Genomic DNA, 22,711 nt, shown 5'->3' on the forward strand with positions numbered 1-22,711 from the left:
GAAAACCCGCCTGTGGGGTGGAAGGACCGATGAGGCTACTGCACCGGACATGTGCCATCCGCCTTGGGATGATGGTCCTTCGCCAGTACATAAGCAGGTCTACTTAACTAAACAATAGGAGATAAAACGGCAACTTTCGCAAATGCATCTTGGTGTCGCAGCTGGCTGTTATTGTTTTGGGGCGCTGTTGCAGCGACAAGCTGTCACAGAGTACACAGGTCCCCAATGCCTCCAACAGGCCTCTCTCTGTAGGATGGAAAGCACTGTTGTTTAATGTCGCGCATGACGCTCAAGCTGGGAACGAGGGGAGCCGCGGTCTCGTAGACAACTCACCCACCGCTCTGCACTGGACTACATAAGATCAACTCGACTCCTATAATAGCTCAACAACTAAAAAAAGAAAAAGAAACGGCATCGACAATAATAAACGTCCTCTTTCGACGAAAGATAGTTTTTTTTTTCTTTTTTTACATTCGACTGAGAAACTTATACCATCTGCGAACCTCTCGAAAACCGATGCCTCTGGTATAACATTCCAAATCATCCATATAAATTACAAAATCAACTAAGGTGTGTCTCATGCCTACAGAACCAGCAAACGTGTCCTCCACCCGCCTTTCACCTGCTAGCTGCGCTCAACACACACCTCAATCGATCTTCCCTCAACCAGATAAGGGCGGGAAATGTGAAGAAGCAGTCAATCGGACAGTTTACACAGGATGGAATAACTGTCCAGTGCAAACTCATGTCCTTATTGAATCTTCTCAAACTTCCACACGATCACAAAAGCTGTCCAACACATACTATTTGTCCCCTATTTGACTGTCTGGAGGACGACACGGTTAAGACAACTACATTCCCGCATCGCGACAGGCCTCTCCATTCGGAGGGCTCCTACCGTTAGTGAAAGACGTGGGTCATTCCCACTGCAGGCCACAGCCACCGCCGCGCCGAGCACACACACACACACAGACAGAAACATCCTACGAAATCGGATACATATATGTTTCGTCACTGTACTTACAAACAAATATTACGATCCCGGCCTCAATTGGCTGACATTCGACAATGAGCTAAGTATCAGAAATACACCCCGTTGACGGCTGTGGCTCTGGAAATTGAAATATCTGTACCATTATTATGACTTGACACACTCTTTGCTTTGCTATCACAGTATTCCACGTCAAATCCATACCTTCCTTACGACTGGACACAGTCATTTCCTTTGCACATGTCAGAGCACAAACATATACTTTATAAGCCTGGTGCCCAAGGGGAACTTATCACAATTCCCCTACTACTAGGTATAATCTTTCGTAAATAACTGGCAATAAGAAATAATACTGACCGCAAACCAATAATGGACGGACATGTCCCATAAATTTTTCTTGCGAGTGGTACAGCTGTCATAGAAAGAGAGGCACAATCGTCTTATAAACCGTCAGACGTTGTTATTAACATGCTCTAGCTGCAAGAAACGTCAGCAGCACCGCTAGAGCTGTGGATTAATATTTAAGCAATAAATACAGGTGATAAAAGATTCTCTTCTTGGAGCAAAATCTTCCTACATCGTGCATTAAAACAGCAACAAAAATGTAATAAACACCGACAGGGATGTGACATGAACATCACACGTAGCATCGACCTACTCCATTTACATACTGTGTAAGGTAAAGGAATATGACACATCCCTGTGGTACTGCAGAAATAACAGTTACATCTGTCTATTTCGTCCCGTTAAGAGCGACGTGTTGAGTTCTGTCCATAAGGCAGTCTTGTAGCCAGTGGCAAATGTATTGCGATACCTGCTAAGCTCGCATTTCTTAACTAAATGGCAGCGTGGGACGGTGTCAAATGCCTTCCTGCTGTCAACAAACACGGCTTGATCCTGAGCAACGATGCCTTGTTGAGGAACAGAGCGAACTGGATTTCGCAACCTCCTTGTTTGCAGAATCCGCGTGCATTTTTATAGAAGATATTTTCGTTACCCAAGAACGTCAAAACAATGCGCGCTGAACATGTCCCATAATTTTTCAACAGATTTCCATAAACGATATAAGTCTGTAATTATGTGCATCTGTCGAAGGCCCTTCCTGGAACTGGAATGACCTGCGCGTTCCTCCTGTCGCTAAATGCCTTTCGTTGCTCCAGCGATCTGCAAAGATAAACTGCTTGTAGAAAGGAGGAAGACCATATGCCAGACTGAGATTCATTGGAAGAATCCAACGGAAATGTAATCCATCACAAAGGTAGTAGCATACAACACAATCGTTCTACCAATACTTAAATACTGCTGATCAATATGGAATCGGTACGACATAGGGCAGATAGAGGAAACAGATTATCCAGAGAAGAGCAGCACGTTTCGTCACAGGATCGTTTAGTGAGCGCGAAAGCGTCTCAGAGATCCTCAACCAACTCCTGTAGCAGGTGCTGCAAGAGAGGCGTTCTGGGTCACGTCACGGTCTAGTGTTAATGTTCTGAGAGCGTACATTGCTAGAAGAGTCAATCAATACACTGCCGCCCCCTACGTGCATCTCGCCAAAAGACCACGAAGATGAAATGAGAGACATTCATCATAGAAACAGAAAACGACAAAACGCTAAGTTTCCTTGACTGCATAATATATAGACGCAACAACCAACACCAATTCTACATTTTCAGGAATGTGACCACAACCAGCACAGCCATTCACAAACGTTCTAATAAACCCATTGCGCACAAACTAGCCAGTTTCCAATATATTATGCACAGCCTGAACAAAACCCCACTCACTGAAAACAGCTATAACAATGAATTACAGATAAACAGACAAATCACTGTACAGAGTGGATACTATACAAATACTATAAGTAAATTGAATCACAAAATTAAAACACGATCAAAAAGGACACCCAACACGTAAAAGCAAAAGTCTTCTCACCAACTTACAAACAAACAGAACACACATATGAGCACAGATGAACAAGAAACACCCACAACAATAAACAACTGGTTCACTCTCACTTGCAACAACAAGGCAGCCCATAGAATAGGCAACATACTCAAAAACAAGGGTTAAAAATAGCCTACAGGACAGATAACTCAACATAGAGAAAGCCAGGAACAACCAACATAAGACAGACAATCATAACACATCTCGTATTTACCAACTAACATGTCAGCATTGCAGATCAATTTACATTCGACAGACAAGCAGAAACTTTAATACTAGATACACAGAACACAGAAGAGCGCTAAAAATGGCAGGTACTGAACACTTTATGGACAAGAAAAATAGCCCAACAGATATCAATACTGACTTGGAACTATGTTCTCTGCCCTCAAAGAATTGTTAGATAACACCAACGTACAGAACTCCCTCCCCCCCTCCATTACCCTTCACACACACACACACACACACACACACACACACACACACAACCTTCCACATACAATTAAATAATTTCAGGCATAGCCATAGCAGTTTCCAAATAGTACTTTTTGCTAAACAACTTGTCTACATTAAGTTCTATATGGCTGCCGATGACAAACTGTGAAAGAAAACAAGTACTATAAAAACATAAAAAGGTATGAATACATAACGACAGGTTCTACAAAAATTTGTAATTGCGATTTCAAAAAATAATATTTACGTGTGTACATAGAGCAAAGAACATTCTTTATGTTTAACAGCCATAAAATAAAAGCCCACTGATGTTGCAACTGTAGTGAAACATGTTTAGGTTGTGAAACAAAATAGTGTTTTGTTGAAGGCAGACCCTAGCGAAAAATATTTTGTATGTTCAGTTTCTTAATATTCACTTTTTCTCCATGAATCGGCAAGCGATTACATCACTCCCGGTGGCGAGAATACATCACTGTCGTTCCAGATTCTAAAACGCACACGGTGACGTAAAATTGTACTTTGGAAAAGTGCCATATATTTCCGTTGATGGCTGCATTTCTCACGCGATTATACACAATTTTGCCATTAAATCGTCCACTTACGCTACGTATTTACAAGCACCAACTTGACTGTCACATTTACATCCGCGGACTACACTGCAAACCACTGTGAAGTGCATGGCAGAGAGTACTTGGAAGAGCAACAAGTTTCGAATTTTTTTCCCCGTTCCGTTCGCGTACGGAGTGCGTGAAGGGCGACTGCTGAGACGTCTCCGTGCTGTGGCCGGTCTGACTCTGCCTTCAGCCTCCTTACGGCAGCGACGGGTAGTGGCTGGAGAGCGCCCCTGGACTCCTCGCTTCAGGGAAATGTAACGGACTTTGGGTCAAAAAATCGATTTTTGAAAAATATTATTTTCTTGATATATATGCAGTTTAATCTATGTTGTGTGTGAATTTTATCACGCTAGCAGCTTTCAAAATGCCTTTAAATTGTTAAACTGATTAATTCTACACTGGCAACCACTCCCACCTTTCCTGACATTTGAGAAACTACTTACTTCAGTGGAATTCTTGTCAATGTGAAGGCTATTTTCTTTCGTTATTTTTGGTAGACATTTATATCTGTGGCTGACATCGAGATCTTTGCCTGAAAACATTCTTGCATGTGGCTTATATAAGTTTTGAAATACCAACACACATCAGTAGGTGGAAGATTGAATTCGCCAATCCTTGCGTGGAAGTCAAGATTTATGCATAACGGTGGTGTAAAAACTGTGTTTGGGTGACGGAGATTTAATGGAAATTGGTTTACCAACAGAAAAGAGGAAGCAGCTCGAAATGAAGAACGTAGCTTCAAGGACAGGAGAATTGTACAGGTGCGTGAAGGATGTTGATATGGATTCCACTGGATTCGGACTTACTGTTTTAGAGCTTCCATGACAGGCTATAAGGTTTTCATGTTCGTGTGTTTGCTGTAAAAATGCGAAGTGCATGATTGTTGTTGAAGAAAGAAGACTGGGAATAGCTTGTGACTTTAAATTAATTTGTAATTCGTGTGGCAATGATTTTCAATTTCCTCCTCCAAAAAACCTGACACTGGTACCTATGAAAGCAATTTCAGGTTAGCATGTGCTCTAAGATGCGTAAGACAGTGGAGGGAAGGAGGAAATTTATTGTACTGTTTTCTGAACGTGCCTCCACCTTGTGCAAGGTGTGAAAAAATAAATAAAGGAACGTCTGATGCTGTATGCGATACTGATACAGTTTCTATAAAGAGAGCAATGCAGGCACTGGTGGAAATAACCCAAAGGGATCCTGTAGTAGATAATCATGACAGTGAATCTCCTTCAAATATAATGACCAGTTTGTGTTTGTAGATGGAACCTGGATGCACATATCTCCTATGCAGTTGCATCTGTTCTTGCTATTGACTCAGGTAAAGTTTTAGATGTAGAAATTATGTCTAAATACTGCCACCAGTGTACTACAAAGAAAATGCCCAAATATGAAAGTGAGAAGCCGTGCCATGACAAGCATGCAGTAGCATTCTCTACAAATTATAGTGGCTCAAGTGGGGGTATGGAGGCTGCTGCAGTTGTGAGGATGTCCTCCAGATCTGAGGACCAGTATGGTGTTAGATATACTAAATACATTGCTGATGGGGACTCCTCTTCGTTCAAGGCTGTAACAGATAAAAATCTCCAAAAATACAGCAATAGAAAAGTTGGAATGCGATGAACACATCCAAAAGAGGCTTGGTGGTAGAGTTCGTCGCTTGCTGAAAGAAAGAAAAGATAAAGTAATTAAGGATGGAAAACCACTAGGAGGAAAAGGCAGGCTTACTCTGAAAGAAATTGATTATCTTCAGTTATTTTATGGGAGAGCTTTCAGGAAAGACACACAAAAATTAGAAGCAATGAGGCGTGCTGTGTGGGCAGTTCCCCCACCCCCCAAAACTTTCCACTGACCAAACAGGAATGCACAATCTGGGTCTGAAAGACGATTGATGTAAGTTCCACAACAGAAACGAGACATATTCACATAAACACTCATTACCAGAACCTGTTATGAATGCAATTAAGCCCACATTCATCTTTCGTGCAAACCCTCATTTATTGAGGAAATGTCTTCATCGAAAGACACAAAATGCAAATGAAAGCATCAATAATTTAATTAAGATTGGATACTCAAAACGAACATTCTGTGGACGTGAAGTACCTAAAATAGGTGTCTATGATGGAGTTTTAGGTTGCAATAACGGAAATAATGGCAGAATTGAAGTACTGAGGATAATTGGTTTAGATACTGGTAGTTTACAACAAAAACGTTTCACACAATCTATACTCATCCAAATTATTCGAAAAGCACTGTATGTTCAATTATAAATAAGCTGAAATATTCATTCTAAGCCTCCAATTAGTCAGGAATTTAAATAGTGCGGTAGACTTACTTAGCCCTGGCGCAGCTCTCTGGCGCAAGACGCTATCGATGACTCCTCTGGTTGAGGTTGGCACTGTGTGCGATCGCGAGCGCCTCCTGTCGGAGTGGGGCCTGACGGGGAGTGAGTACGAGTAACGAGAGTCTGGGGAGAACGGACAGCAGAGGAGAACGGACATGGCGGCCGCACTCTGAGGCGGCACGAGAAGAGTTGTGCACAGCCGAGAAGGGAGCGTTGAGCAAGGCGGCAGTCCGCATCGCTTTCCAGGGGACAGAGAGTTGCGGCAGTGCAGTGAGCAGACACCAGATCCGGGAGCAGTGCTCCGGTTTGTGGACGTGACGTGGGTCGTATTTTGGCGCAGTATAGTTTGCTTGGTACGCATCTGCTGCTCGCTTTATGCCCACGTCTGGTGTTCTGTCCGTATGTGCATTGAAAAGGTTACGCTCCGGCTGGAACAGTGGCTTGTGCTTTACGTTCATGCACCCTGACTCATTTGTTTTGCTGCAGGCAGCTGTAACTTCAGAGATTTTTTTTCGTCGCGATTGTCTTAGCCCGGTGGTCCCTAGTACCTGAGAACAAGACAGCTAACGTGTGACCTGTTGTTTTGGTTTTTGGAGTCCTGTTCGGGCAACCTAGTTATCACGCACACAAATGTATTGCTGCCGAGTGAGGTTAGTCCTAATCTTGTGGAACTGAGCTTTCAGTGACTGGCTCGTATACAAATTAATTAATTTAACCTTTGTGGTGTTTTTTGCTTTCAATGGTGAATTTCTTGTCATTGATTTGTGTATGCTTCGCCATTAATCATAACTGTGAGACAGCAAGGTCTTGTAGGGCTTGCGTATCGTGACTGTATTTTTGACAACTGTTTAATTTGCTTCCTTGTTTATCGGTGGTCTGGAAGTTAGTTTGAAGGTAAATCCGTTTGTAAATCTTTACTGGACCTAACTTAACTAATCTTGCGTTGAACTAATGCCATTATTAAATCGTTTCTTGTGTGCTGTAAATTCTATTACCATAGACAAGGAGACAGGGCACATTCTGTGGTCGAGGGGTAGGCACAGTTGCTGCTTTGCGCGTGGCGTCTTGTCGCTCGCTATCATTTCCTGCGTTAGTACGGGTGGCGTCAGATTTGTTTGCTCGCGGTTGTATGGCCGCTAGTCAGCTGTGCCTGCTCCCGCATCAGGGTGTGCCGTGTTTCGTAAGCCGCACCCCGACTTTGTCGCTGTTACTCCTGTGTTGCTGTCGGTCGCTTACCGAAACGTTAGTCTGTTTTAGCAGGGTGGCCACTGGGCCGTGACGATGTCGGTTGATGACCAGCGTTTTGGCGGTCGTTCGCTCTGAGTGGCTTCGGTCGCTTGGACTTGGCAGTTACCTTCTGGTTAAAGATTAAACTTGTTTATTTGCTGTAAATTCCTAAGTAGTTTGTGAGAAAAGTTGTAACTCAGCTTTTCATGATTTTACACAATTTAAGCCATTTGGTAAGGCATTTTCCTATCTATGTTTTATTTAAATGAGAATTCTTTATTGGGGTTATTCACCTGTTGAAGCTTAACATAAAATTTGTAATTTAGCTTTCATGATTTTACTTAATTCTTGTAAAGCAGTCCTTTATCTACGTTTTATTGATTGGTAATTCTTTATTGGGGTTATTCACTGGTTGAAGGTTAACATACGTTTGTAACCAAGTTTATGTCCTTACTTAATTGAGATTTGTTAAGAGCCTTTATTGCTGGAAGATCATTAAAGCTTGGGTGCTTGTAATTGTGAATACTGTTTATGTTGTGGGCTACCCTTCCACTTTCACAGCCAAGCTGTCCTATCTACCAGTACAAATGGTAGCAGAGTGTGGTTGTTTGGGGGTACGTGTGCTAGCAGCACTATTCACAATTGTGAGCTTAGGTAGCATTAAGTTTGAAATTTGTTTGGAGCGCATACTTTCTGTTGTAAAAATGTTTCAGCCTGAGCAGACGAGCCACTCGCAGCTGAGGAGTAGCCCTGGTATCGATTATTTGCGCAGAGAGCAGCTACCTTATGAGTTGGAGGTTCGTGGGGCTCCTTTCGATGGTACCGTGGCCGAGTTGAGCGCGCGGTTTCGGGGCGTCTTGGACCAGCCGGTATGCGCGTTGGTGAGGTAGGTGCCGCGCTTGCGTTGTGTAGCACGTCCCTTTCAAGTGGGCAAGACAATTTGTAGTTTATGGGTGGTAGTAATCCTCGCAAACAGATCGGTCTTATTCAAGCCCATCTCAATCACTGGGCGGGTAGACTGCAGGATTTAGAACGAGTACCTGTTACTCCGCAGCAAAGTACTACTATTGGACAGTTAGTCAGGAAGGTAATGCAGTTGCAGGCTCAACTCAATGCGGTAGGTTGCCTTGAAGAGGGCGTAGGGCATGTTGAACAGTTAGTTTACTGCAGGGGGATGACTGATCTAGCAGGTGGTGGCGTTAGGACTAGTCCTTGTCCCCCTGAGCCCTTTACTAGGCTACCTAACCCTTTGCTCGTATTAGTGCACGGAATAAATAAACTGACCTTGGATGAGCTGCCTGGAGTTGACGAAGTTCTATGGTTATTAGTACGTTTGGAAATTAAAGCTGATATATTAGAGGTGACACATCGTACTATTTTGCAGTTTATTTATCCCTTGTGTGAAGGAATGTTGAGTTCTATCATTGGTCAAGTCTTGGAGCATGGAGAGGGCTCGTCGGACTTGCGTAGGAGGATTATTGATAGTCGCTTGACCGAACGCATGAGAGCAGATTTAGTTAACCAGTACTACCGCCGGGTTCAGAGGTCGACTGATACACTTCAGCAGTATATTGAGGATGCTGAGGTTGGCATACGAGATCTGAATCTAGGTGTTGTTGAAGGAGAGGCGATAGACATTATTTTGGAAGGTATTAGGTCCAAGCCTAGGTTACGAATAATTTTTGCCAATAAGCCCACGTCCTTCCGGGATCTAGATAGGCTCGTGTTGGCCATTGAAGGATTACGTTATGCTGACAGTAGGCGTGGTGGGGCAAGTCACGCGGGGGCGCAGACCTGTGTAGGGGAATATGTCGGGAGTCGAAATGTAAGTTCCGGGAACCCCGTGGCCAATTTATCTAACCATCAGCTTAACAGAGGTGGGGGATCGGGGATGGCAGGTGCAGACGGCGCTTGTTTCCGTTGTGGTGCTCTGAATCATTTGGTGCGTGAATGTCCTGAGCAGAGGAAGCCGCGTCCAAGCAGAGCAGCTGACACCAAGTTTTGGGAGGTACTGGACGTGATAAGCCACCTTTGAGGTCTTGCAAACGGATAAGGGCCGTGTTCGGTCAGTCCTTGCCGTTGATCTGTACCTCCCTTAACCACGAACCAGTCTGCGCCTTGTTGGATTCAGGAAGTAGTGTTTCTTTGATAGATTACCAGTGGTATCTGGATAATAAACAAGTGTCGCTCACCGTCCTTGCCATTTGCCCTACAGGGATGTCGTGCTGTCAATGGACAGATGTTACCTCTAGTAGGCTGCTGTAGGGGGAGTGTGTCTGTAGGTGATTTTTCCTGGCCTGTCGAATTGTTGGTGGCTAAGAATCTTGCTGTTCGTCTGTTGCTCGGATGTGATTGGATCCAGCGTACCGGCATGATTTTGAATTCCGCTGCTAAGAAGTTTTTCTTTAATTTTTGTCCTAATAGGGAGTTTTCGTTGTGCTCTTGCCAGAGGGTATCGGGTGTTAACAAGGTTTTGGTGACTGATTCCGGCTTTGGTGTCGGTTATCTGGAGAATGGGGAGCGAGAAAGCATTTTGGGGCTCTTGCGCCAGTTCCCTGATGTGTTAACTGATGAGTTAGGTTTGACTGACCGTATGTTACAAGATACAATTAACTGATGTTCCTGTTAGGCTGCCGCCTTATCGTCTGTCACCTCCTTAGATGGATGCTTTGCGCCGTATTATAGATAAAATGTTAGAATGGGGAAATTAGACCATCCACTTCTGCCAATTCGTCGCCCAGGTTCCTGGTCCCCAAGGGGGATTCAGGCTACAGGCCAGTTGTTGATTATAGGCAGTTTCATTAGAAGGTAGTTTCGGAATCGGTGCCATTGCCAGACCTACATCACTGCTTTACTTGGTTTGTGGGGGCAACGATCTTCACTGTACTCGACTTGAACCATGCATACTACCAGATTCCTCTTGCTGAGCAGTCTAAACCAGTCACTACTTTTTGCACTAACTGGAATTTATTCGAGTTCAATAGAGTCCCTTTTGGTTTGTCTACCGGTGCTGCCGTCCTTTCTAGGTTGTTGGATAATGTCTTAGGCGATGTTCAGTATAAATTTGTTTACAATTATCTTGACGAAGTGGTAATATTTAGTTTTGAGGAGCATCTTCGACACCTCGAACAGGTCCTTCCATGGTGTAGTGCGGGCCTTATCGTCAAACCATCTAAGATTAAGTTAGCATCCAAGGAGATTTCATTCCTCGGGCACTTGGTGTTGGCCGGTGGAGTCCGTATTAATCAGAACAGGACTAAGGAACTTCAAAAACTTCCTCCTCCAAAGGATAGACGGGCAATTGATCGCTTTATTGGAATGGCGAACTTCTTTAGGAAGTCTGTACCCCAATTCGCTCAGTTGGCTGCGCCCTTAATCTCCTGCGCAAGAAAAATCGAGCATTTCAGTGGGGTGAGTCCCAGCAGTCAGCATTTGAGGCAATCAAGGCTGCTCTGGTGAACTCACCTGTTCTCCCTGTCCCCGATTTTCGTAAGGCCTTCGTAGTTCACTGATGCTTAGAGTTCTCTCCCTCTGACGGTCCTCTCCCCCCGCCCTCTGTCTCCTGCCCCGCCCTCTGTCTCCTGCCCCGCCCTCTGTCTCCTGCCCCGCCCTCTGTCTCCTGCCCCGCCCTCTGTCTCCTGCCCCGCCCTCTGTCTCCTGCCCCGCCCTCTGTCTCCTGCCCCGCCCTCTGTCTCCTGCCCCGCCCTCTGTCTCCTGCCCCGACCTCTGTCTCCTGCCCCGCCCTCTGTCTCCTGCCCCGCCCTCTGTCTCCTGCCCCGCCCCCTGTCTCCTGCCCCGCCCCCTGTCTCCTGCCCCGCCCCCTGTCTCCTGCCCCGCCCCCTGTCTCCTGCCCCGCCCCCTGTCTCCTGCCCCGCCCCCTGTCTCCTGCCCCGCCCCCTGTCTCCTGCCCCGCCCCCTGTCTCCTGCCCCGCCCCCTGTCTCCTGCCCCGCCCCCTGTCTCCTGCCCCGCCCCCTGTCTCCTGCCCCGCCCCCTGTCTCCTGCCCCGCCCCCTGTCTCCTGCCCCGCCCCCTGTCTCCTGCCCCGCCCCCTGTCTCCTGCCCCGCCCCCTGTCTCCTGCCCCGCCCCCTGTCTCCTGCCCCGCCCCCTGTCTCCTGCCCCGCCCCCTGTCTCCTGCCCCGCCCCCTGTCTCCTGCCCCGCCCCCTGTCTCCTGCCCCGCCCCCTGTCTCCTGACCCGCCCCCTGTCTCCTGCCCCGCCCCCTGTCTCCTGCCCCGCCCCCTGTCTCCTGCCCCGCCCTCCCCCACCCTCTCTGATGTCACACACCGTCGGCCCTGGTCTGGCCTTCGGGATTTAGTTTCGATGTCTACAAACTGCCTGTGTATTTTGAACACAGAAGACTGGCCTTGCTGTGCAGAAGCTATATGGAAGGTGTGGCTCCAACATAAACCACGTGACTGTTGGCAAAACGTGGCAGGATTTCAAAACAGCGGTCTCCTTTCGTATGTTTGTATCATATTTTCCCCACATTTCTCAATTTACTGCCACACGCTTCCAACAAAAATTACATTTTTATTTGTGAAAAATTGTGCCAGAGCTATATTTGACCTGGATTTGTTCACAGTACCATTTATAAAATCTAACAAATACATCGAACGCCTCTCTGGCGGGCAGTGGGACGAAACTACTATAAACAATCAGTTAAAGTAAAACGTCATTAAAATTCCTTTAAACAGTAAGAAGGGGCTGATGTCAAAACTTTAAACATTGGATTCTCCGCATTTTGAGCTCTAGTTACTTATAAAAGAAAATGGGATATAGGAATTATGGCAACTATAGGTGGCAAAATTGTCGACTTTAGGAGCAGTTCCATTTTAGAGTATCATTTTTAGGTGGACTTCAAAGGTTCAGTTCCCACTATTTTTACAAAAGTTTAAACTATCAGCTTAAAAAATTATATTTTAGATGAAAGGTGAGACTTTGAAGTTTCAGAAAATAATTTTGGAGCCTACATTTATTTAATAGTATTAGAAGGTAGAAAAAATTCTCTTCATGTGTCGGCTATAGGTGCCCTTACCTTATTATAACCTCTCTTGTATATACAAATCCTTGGTATCTGTGGGATATTAAGTGCCTCAAAATGAATAATGAATATACCAAAGTGAATATTGTGCACCGTAGTAAAAGCTGTCAATTATGACTCAAGAAACACCTATAAACTTTCAACTGCAACAGTCGTTACAGCTCTCAATTTAACCAGGGCAGGCCATAAATTAAAAGTTCCAAGAGACTATGCAATGATTTTAATTTTTTACAGGTATTTCTTCACAGTTGATGAGAACAATCTCAAGAAAAGCTCTTTTCAAGGTTAAAACACTTTTGTCAATTTCTGTCTTAAGATAGTCATTCTGTGGGGAAACTGCAAAATAATTCCCACAATGAACTGTAACAGTATATAATTTTTTAAGAAAACTATCTAAGGGATACTTTCCACTCCGAATATTGCAAAACTGTACTGACGCTCATCCAGATTAAGAGCTATTTTCCAGGGCACAAACACGTTAGAGCTCATCTGCCGAAACAAAAACGGTCTGCTTACATTTGACAGTCTCTCAGTACAATAAGAATAGGGGCTCTTATTTTAGAAAAATGCCTGTATAGTGATCTGATTTTGTTCTGACACTGTGTGGGATCATGAGAACATTTTTCCTTGCCTCTGCATAATAATCATGTGAGCATAAACTAAATAAAACTCCCCTTTAATTACATATTGATATTTATCATTGCAGTTTGTGAACAGTTTGAATAGCTTACTACAAATCCAGTAGAAGACAATTAGTCAACCTAGAGCTCAAAAACTTACTTTTTAACAGAAATTTTAGGCTTACCTTAGGAGTAACCTTAAAAGATAGGAAAAGTTGTTCTTACACTGAAAAGGGTGTTTTCTGCAGATTTCATAAACTGCCAATGCCATGCACAATTTCACATTTTCATGAAGTTTAGTACCAAATTTTGGAAACTGTTGCATATGAATGAAATACAGACCTGTACTTGCTTCACTCAAACACCATTCTGAATTTTTTATTGCAAGCTCATGCGACAAATCCTTAATACCTGGTGTCTGTAGTGGACGTATTTTGCCAGAGGTGAACACTATCCATTGCAGTGACAACTGAGATAACAGAAATACTTTTGTGCTTGACACTCCAATGATATTTACAAGCACGCACTGCCAACACCATGCACAATGCCATGTTTTCACTAAGTTCCATAGGAAATTTTGAAAGCTGTTGCATATGAATGAAATACATGTACCTCTACATGCTTCACTCAGAGCCTACTGAATTTTGTATTACAATCTCATCTGTCAAATCCTTACTACCTGGTGGCTATTACGTGTCTATAGCAGACACATTTTATCGAAGTGAACACTATCCATTGCACCAACTACAGTTGCCTAAGAATCAAGAAACTGGTTTAAACTTTTAAGTGAAACAACTATTGGGGGTTTGAATTTCTATGGATAACAAGAAAAGTACATGTTGATTCTTCAAAGTGCTTTTCTCATTTTAAATTTATTACTCATTTTTCCCAGTTGCTGCAAGTATTCTAAGAAAGCTAACATCTCTTGGGAAAAAATAGATATGCAGAAACAATTAACTCAATACTTTATTTCACAACATTATTTTATTTGTTACAAAATTTTATTTCACATTTTCTTTCTTACAACACAATATTTTCCAACAGATTTATTTCTTAAGCCCATATTCTAAGAGGGCAGAACAATGTTTAACAGATAAAAAGATACTAAAATGTAGACTTTCACGGCCGGAAATATCATGTCCATTATAATTATACGGGCTGTTATGCCGTGGTCGGTTGATGAATTCTGTGGTGATTCCAAACGTTTCGTCTCCGACTGCGGGAGACATCTTCAAGGGGGTCCGTAGCTCAATGGAAGGTCCAACACACCCACTGGGTCGGTACTGACTGCCGCTAAATTCCGTGTCATCGCACTCCCACGCCGCGGCGTGACGTCACGTGTTTTGAAAACGTCAGTGCAATTGGCCGCTGTCCGTCGCCGTCGATCGCCGTTGCGGAGGAGATGTCTAGAGAAGTGCGACGCCTGGAAGGACTCCAGAAGAAGAGAGTGCATCTTTTGTGTTCCCTCACATTCCTACTTGTTGCAGAGCCGTCGGCGTTATACCGTTATACTGAAGATCAAGCGACTGTTCTATTCGGGAAAGGCACAACGCATTTTCAAACGGACTGAGGCGGCCTTACTACGAGAGCGCATTTAGCAGACCCGACGGGACTTGGCAAGCACAAACTGTAAGTCAATGTCTCTCCATATTACGATCAGTAATAAACTGTGCAGCGGTGACTGGGATAAAATAGACTACTGCATGATACCATGGGGAAGCGTATGTTGACAACGTCTAGTAGACAGAAGAAGTTTGATAATTTGCTACCTAATCAGACTGTTCGGCATTTAGAAGTTTCCTGGACCGTTATCAATTTGTTCAAACGTTCGTTATCTGACGATGAGACATCTGTGCTTGCCAAGGGAGGAAATTTTGCTGTTAGTCCGCGTTTTGTGCCCACGGAAGAAGTTGATGCCAATGTAGAAGCAGGAATTCGCAGTATAGATTCTGTAACAGCTGAAGAAATCCCTATAGAAACAGTGAGAATATTAGCTAATGCAAAACCGCCGAAAAGTAATACAACTGTGGGTGAGAGAAGAGCTTTAAAACTCCTGAATGACGACGATAGTATTTTGGTTCTCCCAGCTGACAAAGGAAGCGCAACGGTGATTATGGATGTGGCCGACTATCGGAGTAAAATTACTGATCTACTGGATTCTCAAGCAAATAGGAAGCTGAATAAGGACCCCACTAACAGCGTTCTCAGAACTGTGTCGCGGTTAATAAAAAAGTCCTCCATTGAAGAGAGTGTACAGAAAGGTCTCTGCAATTCGGTTGCGCTACCACCGAGGCTTTATGGATTGCCCAAAATTCATAAAAAAAATGTGCCGTTAAGACCGATACTAAGTGCCATCGGTTCGCCCACCTACTCGTTAGCCAAGTTTTTGACTACGCTGCTGAAACCACATGTGGGCCATTCGGACTCTTATATAAGAATTCGACACATTTCATCAGCAGATTGAATGGCATAGTGGTCCAGCTGGAGGACATATTGGTCAGCTTCGATGTGGTATCGCTGTTTACCATGGTTCCACTTAATGGTGTATTGGAACAGCTGGATCGAATTTTTCCTACTGATATTTCAGAACTGTTTAAGTGTTGTTTGACGACCACATACTTCAAGCGGAATGAACAGTTTTATGTCCAAACGGATGGCGTGGCTATGGGAAGCCCCCTAAGTCCCGTAATTGCAAACTTCTTTATGGAGAAATTCGAAGAACAGGTCTTCGGTACTGCCAGCAAAAAACCAAATGTATGGTTCCGATACGTGGATGACAGGTCTGTGCTGTGGAGACATGGTAGGGAGGAACTATGCCGGTTCCACGAACATCTGAACAGTATAAACTCGAGAATTCAGTTTACAGTGGAGGAGGAGGTAGACGGCAAGTTGCTTGTTCTCAGAAACGAAAATGGTAGTTTGGGCCACTCAGTATACCGCAAACCCACGCACACGGACTGTTATTTGCACCGGGATTCGAACCACCACCCACAACAGAAGCGGTGTGTTATCAAGACGTTAGCGGACAGAGCTAGAAATATTTGTGAACCTGGGTTGCTCGACGCTGAGATGGAACATCTCCACAATGCACTAATGAAGAACGGATATTCGTCCGCCGAAATAAAACGTGCGTTGAGGCAGCCACGCAGAAATCATACTGACGTACAGGCTACTGCAAAATCTAAGGGTTTCCTGCCGTTTGTTACAAATGTAACGGAAATAATAGGGAGGATCTTGACGAAGCGGAATATCACCGTAATTTACAAGCCCACCAGGAAGACACAGGAATACCTTAAGCCTGCCAAGGACGCTCGCAAACCACTGGCAAAAGCTGGAGTGTATAGGATCCCATGCAGCTGTGGTGATGTTTATGTGGGTACCACTAAAAGAACTGTTTCTAAACGTTTGGAAGATCATAAGGGAAACTGCAGAAGAGGAGAAACGGAACGATCAGCTGTTGCGGAGCATGCTTTCCAGCCAGGGAACCACAATATTCGTTTCGAGGAGACGCAAATACTAGCGGCCACAAGCGGATTTTACGAAAGGCTCTACACGGAGGCAATCGAAATCGCTAAAAACCCAAATAATTTCAACCGTAAGGAGGAGGGTGTGAAATTAAACGGCATATGGATGCCGGTGTTAAAGATGATGTGTACCACCCGCCCACTACTGGGTGATGGCAACGGCGATAGACGGCGACGGACAGCGGCCAATTGCACTGACGTTTTCAAAACACGTGACGTCACGCCTCGGCGTGGGAGCGGGCGGACACGGAATTTAGCGGCAGTCAGTAGCGAGCCAGCGGGTGTGTTGGACCTTCCATTGAGCTACGAACCCCATTGAAGATGTCTCCCACAGTCGGAGACGAAACGTTGGGAATCGACACAGAATTCATCAACCGACCACGGCATAACAGCCCGGATAATTATAATAGACAAGATAAAAAGATATAGAAGACACTGACAAGAGAGTAAATCTAGTAAAAATATAAGGGCTTAAACAAATTAACACAACATACAGATCTAGAAGAAACAAAAAATAAAAAGTACATAAATATATATTCTGTTAAGAGAAAAAGTATATCTAGGTTTACATAAAAGAAATGAATCCAATTGTTATGAAAACAGAACTCCAAACATATACTGAAAAAGGCTTTGTGGATGCAATATGGGCACTTAGAAAGGCTAAGAACTCCAGGTACCTCTGTCTGTACTTTGTGTAGACATCAAGGTTCAAACATTAATAATAATAATCACCACCTTCGCAATTATTAACTCTAATGTAATAGGGATCAGGCATAGAATATTTAATGTCCCTTAAACAACACAGTTTTTTGTATAAACTCCTCACACAACCTTTCTGGAATGTTTGTCAGTCTTTCCAAAATGGTGATTTCTAATTTTAAAACACTCAAATAAAATTGATTTATTACAGCATTTCTGTGATTTTCTGTGGACTCAAAGGCCATAATATGTTCGTCGATGGATTGAAAAACGCTACAATCAACATCTTCCATAGCACATGAAACAAGAACAAGCATAACATTTTTCTTTTGCAACATTCCCTTCGCCTGTTGCAACCGATGAGCTTGCTCTGCTGCTTTGCAATTTTTAATAACGTCAGCAGAAGTCGTAGCCAAACCTCCCACATTCTTTCTTCTGATTAGTCCAATGTCGCTGTCCACTGCCCCACATAAGGAATTTGCACATTCTACACAATGTACTGACTTAGTCAATTTACGCACAATGAATCCTTCTATGTATGCAACAACATTCCGTACATAATTTGACAGCTGTTCAAATGAGACAGCAGGAATGCTGTATGAGTGATCATGAGAGACTGATGCAACATCTAGACCTAACTTTTCTGAATTACAATTGATAACTGATGTAAATGGGTTAGATTGCATCACATCCAGTCCGGAAGATGCACTGAGAATGGGACAATCTGCAGTATCCAAAGTAGATCCAAATTCTGACCCTCTTACCTGCTGATGGATAAGCAATAGTTTGTAGGCTGCTTTGAATTGAGCTGCTGTCGGGTTGTTGTTACCATCACAATCTTCTGACTGAGCTGAAAAATGTGTCTATGTGGTCCTGTAGCAATTGATATGTAAGCAAGAAACTTAGTTTTGGTTGAGCTGTTTATGACAGAAAAATATAATTTTCTTAGGCTCTGTATACATACAAGAAAGCCAAAGAAACCAGTCTTTCTGTTAGTATACAAAATAGATAGCCCATTAGCCTCGAGTCTCAGCTCCTGAATATATTTTTCCACTTCATCAAGAAATGGTAAAATATGGCGAGCTGTCTGCATTGACAGAGGTGATTTATACTGTTGGACAGGAGATTCCTACTACTGAAACAATCAGAAAGGGTGTTCACTGTCCTTATAAATTTAACTGTATGTTAACAGCCTTTAAAGTCAGCTAGCTGCAAATCTTTGTCAAGGGATTCTAGGGAATTAACTACACTACCACTAAATGTTTGCACAGCAAACCTTACATTCGTTTTATGACGATACCACTGAACGTGTTTTGTTCTTACTTTTGTAGCAGTCAGAAGTTTCTCCATTTTTTGCAGCTCATGTAATTTTAATACATAATCCCATTTTATTGTATTTCTATTTACATAAAAAATGACACCTTTACCAGCTAATGTATTGCATATTAACTTGAACATGTGACATGGATAAAGGAATATGCAAACATCATCCTTACATAGAGGGTGTTTAAAAAAGATTTCATTCTGCACTTTGAAAGACAGGTCCCTAGCTTGTCTACGATTGCAGTGTTTACGTGAGCACCATCAAAAGTAACAGAAATTACTTCTACTCCAGCATCATATGTAAATTTCAATGCCTCCTTAAGTAGGTTCGATTTTTCAACAGCACATAGGCCATTGACTAAAAAGTATATACAATTGGAATGTTCCATGAACCATTAACAGCAGTGAAAATGAACGTTAATGCCTCATTTGCAACAGGCAGATTGTCATTGTCAAGATCTGTACCATAATCTATGTAACCAATAAACTTATTTCCACGAATTTCAACATGCTTCCTTATGGCAATCTCATCAAATGACAGGGTACTTTACTAATGAGTTCCTGACTCTTTATTCTAAGCGCTATTGCTGCTTCTGTACTGAAACCAGGACCCCCATCAACAACACTGTACCACTTTCTTAAAGTTCGTGGACAGGCAGTGATGTTTTAAAATTTTTCCTTACATAGCTATATGCCTTGCTACTGTGAAAATTTTGTGTTAGAGCAAATGTCCGAAGAGCTGCTGAATACTTATTTGCTTCTTTACCTTTACTGGCACGTTGGAGCAACTCTGAAGTACCAGGTGGCAGCATCTGATAGCGAAAAGCCACAGTCATTTAAGCATAAGTATTCCAACCTGCAATCAGTCATACATTTTAATAACGACAGGCATTCTAAATATACTTGCCTTTAGTAAATTAGCCAGGGATTCATTTATAACACGGTTATTTTCAAGATTATTTATCAAATATTTCAAAGACAAGACTTCCTTCTTCATCCCACGAGATGACCGCTGCAAGTTCTTTAACTTTCTGGCTTTGATGCTAATCTGCCGTGTTGCCACATCTACCACATTTTCTGCTATGCCAGGAGTACACAAATCGCTATTCGAAAAGTCCCCAATATACCTGGAACTTTTGTTTTTCGCGGCTTCGTTTCCATATCGCATAACGTCACTGTAAACAAAAGAAAAATGCATGTTTTGAGGTATAATTTGTAGGGGAACCATGTCCGAAGTGACACTTAATGTAACATGTTACAGTTCTATTCTAATACAATATTTTAGTAACTCCCAGTTATCACAGACATTCTAACAACATTCAGACGTACAGGCATTAGAAGCACAGATTTCAGAAGACCAGGTATCATCTGACGAACGCCTTCTAGTGTGTGATTCACGGTGCTTAGGCCTCTTCGATTTCATATGCTCCGGAAAATCAAAAAGGGATAGCATCACTACTTAGCCAGTTCCCGCCAGTTTTAGTCCGATAAAAACATCAGGTTTAAAAATGACACACTGTAAATATAAATTATAAATATACATTGTAAATAATAACTAACCTATCAAAACACTTCTCCTCGACGTGCTTCGACCAAAGGCGCGTATGTGCAGACGGCTTAGTTTTTTCCGTTTCAGGGCCTGTATCCAAAGCCGCTTTCGGTTTTCATCCTTAGCGAACCTATGAGTAGGAACGAGAAACAGTTACCTTACTTCTGTAACCGAATTATCACGGATACTTTCCAAAATGTAATATGAGTCTGACTCTACACTTTAATTTACGTGATACTCTATTTCAAGTGTAAAAACCATATAAAAGTCACTTCAGCAGATTTCAATAAACGGATCTGCACTATCCTAGAAACACTTACACCTGACATGTAATGCTATTTCCCCCGACAAAACGCTGAGTACAGACACAAGCGCAACACGAAACAACTGTTTTGCCAACATTCACGTGACTTCAGCCCAGGGATGTTGGAGGCACGAAAATGACGTCAGGGCCAGTCTACCGTTTTTATGGTCGGATATCAACACGTACTGCTGTGAGCAAAGGACCGGCTACCGCTCTGCCATCTCTTGGCAACGCCCGGCAACAGCTGTGTGGGGCGCAGTCCGCCGACCAGTAGCAACAGACAGATGGCAATCGCATTTACTTCGAATTTTGACGTCTTGTCGAATAGCATTTGAAGTAACGCCAATCTCAACAACTGTATATACTTTGTTCTGTAATGTCGTTGATGTAAGTGAACGAAGGTTTACAACACTTCTTCCAAGAATGTTTAATACTCGTTCTTCTAGTCTGTGGCAAATGCTGTACAGTTTACAGTAACTTCAATGTGAGTCATAATTGCTTAACCGTTAAACACCACTAATTTTTGAACGACACAGATAGAGCAAAATTCTGTGCCGCGCAATGTATGAGATAGATGGCATTTAAATTCGGCAGAAGGTCACGTCCAACAAAAACTGTGAATTTACAAAATGAGTTTCGGAATTTTTTTGTTTCTTGAATGTATCTGAGGCAGAGAATGTTCGGTATTGGAATATAATTTGATGAATGAAGAACTTCGGCCCATTAACATAATGTTCATTTCAGGGCGATGCTGGAACCACCAAACCAGGCAGCCCGATGTCGCCTTCAACTCTGGACAGCCAGGCCTGCAGAAGACAGCAGGGGGCTCAACCCACACCCTCTGATACACAGGACTCACGGCGCAACTGTGAGGTCATTGCCGCTAGGTCACTGCTGCAAACAAGCAGCAGCGCAAGAGCGCTCACTTCTTTCCCGAAAGTATAACGACTTTGTTCTCGACTGTCAATCGGTGCGTCATTTATGAAGAAATGGAGCCGATCTTTATCATTTACAAAGAAACTGTACCGTTGCCGTATGCTACGTTGCAAAAATGCAGTAAGCTAGTTACAATACATTGATTTTCTTCTGTTCTGCTGGGGGGTCATATGCAAACTTTTACTACTTGCTAAGAAAAACGTTGCGACAGAAACAGACACCATAGCCTGTAAATTACACTAACAGATTTACTGTGACAATGGTATCTACACTAAAATTTAGTAGATAATATGTCGTAATTATTCTGATCATCGTAAGTTTAATTACTTCGTCAAAAATGTGACTGACTGGTACATAAATGACTCATTCACTCGGTGAGAGTAAAATTATGTTGTAGTACAATTTAAAAAGAAAACAGCTTCAAATATTTACCGACAATTTCGAAAAAAGAATATAATAGACATTTTAAATAATAATAAATGAAATAAAAGAATATAAAATAAAATAGTAAAAATAAATTACAGAAATTCAAAAGAAAAAAGCACCCCCATTCGATTTAGTGGCACAGTGGATATCCCATCTAAAAATGAACACAGATCAAGCATGGAAACAGTAAGAAAGTGTTCTGAACTGTAAAAAAAGAAAAAATACAAACAGTGAACGGACAAGTGCAATATTGATCTGAATAGCCACGGTGTCGTGGTTAAGTGGTCATGGTGTTGGACTATCAAGTAAATGGGTCACGTTGAAAACTACCTCGTGCCATTTACTTTTGTTTTCTTTTTTTCACATTATGAACTGTACGTCCCGTCAATTTTTCTCCTCTTTCTGTTTGCTAAGCAGTTGTCATACTATACGTTGGTTATAGAATATGAGTCATGTGGTAAGAATACGTTACCGTTGCGACTAAACATGATGAATAGTGAGAGCAGTTGAGATACCACACACACGTCTCACAGAAATGAAAACAACAAATAAACGGGTGTGAACTATATTACAACTTGGGAATTCAAGAGTCAAAACTTCCAACATGAAAAGCAACTTAAAAAACCGTGAAAAACGTATGTTTTCACAGAGCACAGAGAAACTGTGACTGTGAAGCTGTTGCGTTCATTTGTCGCAGCTCGTGTAACAAATTATTG

General features: G+C 42.9%; 1 protein-coding gene across 1 annotated transcript in view; it reads right to left on the minus strand.

The window, feature by feature from the left end:
- Positions 1–11,014: 11,014 nt before the first annotated feature.
- The window catches only part of LOC124553245 (glycine-rich cell wall structural protein 1.0-like), a 140,768-nt gene continuing 129,071 nt past the window's right edge, over positions 11,015–22,711 (minus strand). Inside the window, exon 3 of the mRNA XM_047127133.1 lies at positions 11,015–11,875. Within this exon, the coding sequence (XP_046983089.1) occupies positions 11,015–11,875 (861 nt within the window). The remainder of the gene's footprint in view (positions 11,876–22,711) is intronic.

The sequence above is a fragment of the Schistocerca americana genome, chromosome 11, assembly GCF_021461395.2.
Source record: "Schistocerca americana isolate TAMUIC-IGC-003095 chromosome 11, iqSchAmer2.1, whole genome shotgun sequence".
Taxonomy (NCBI): Eukaryota; Metazoa; Arthropoda; class Insecta; order Orthoptera; family Acrididae; genus Schistocerca; species Schistocerca americana.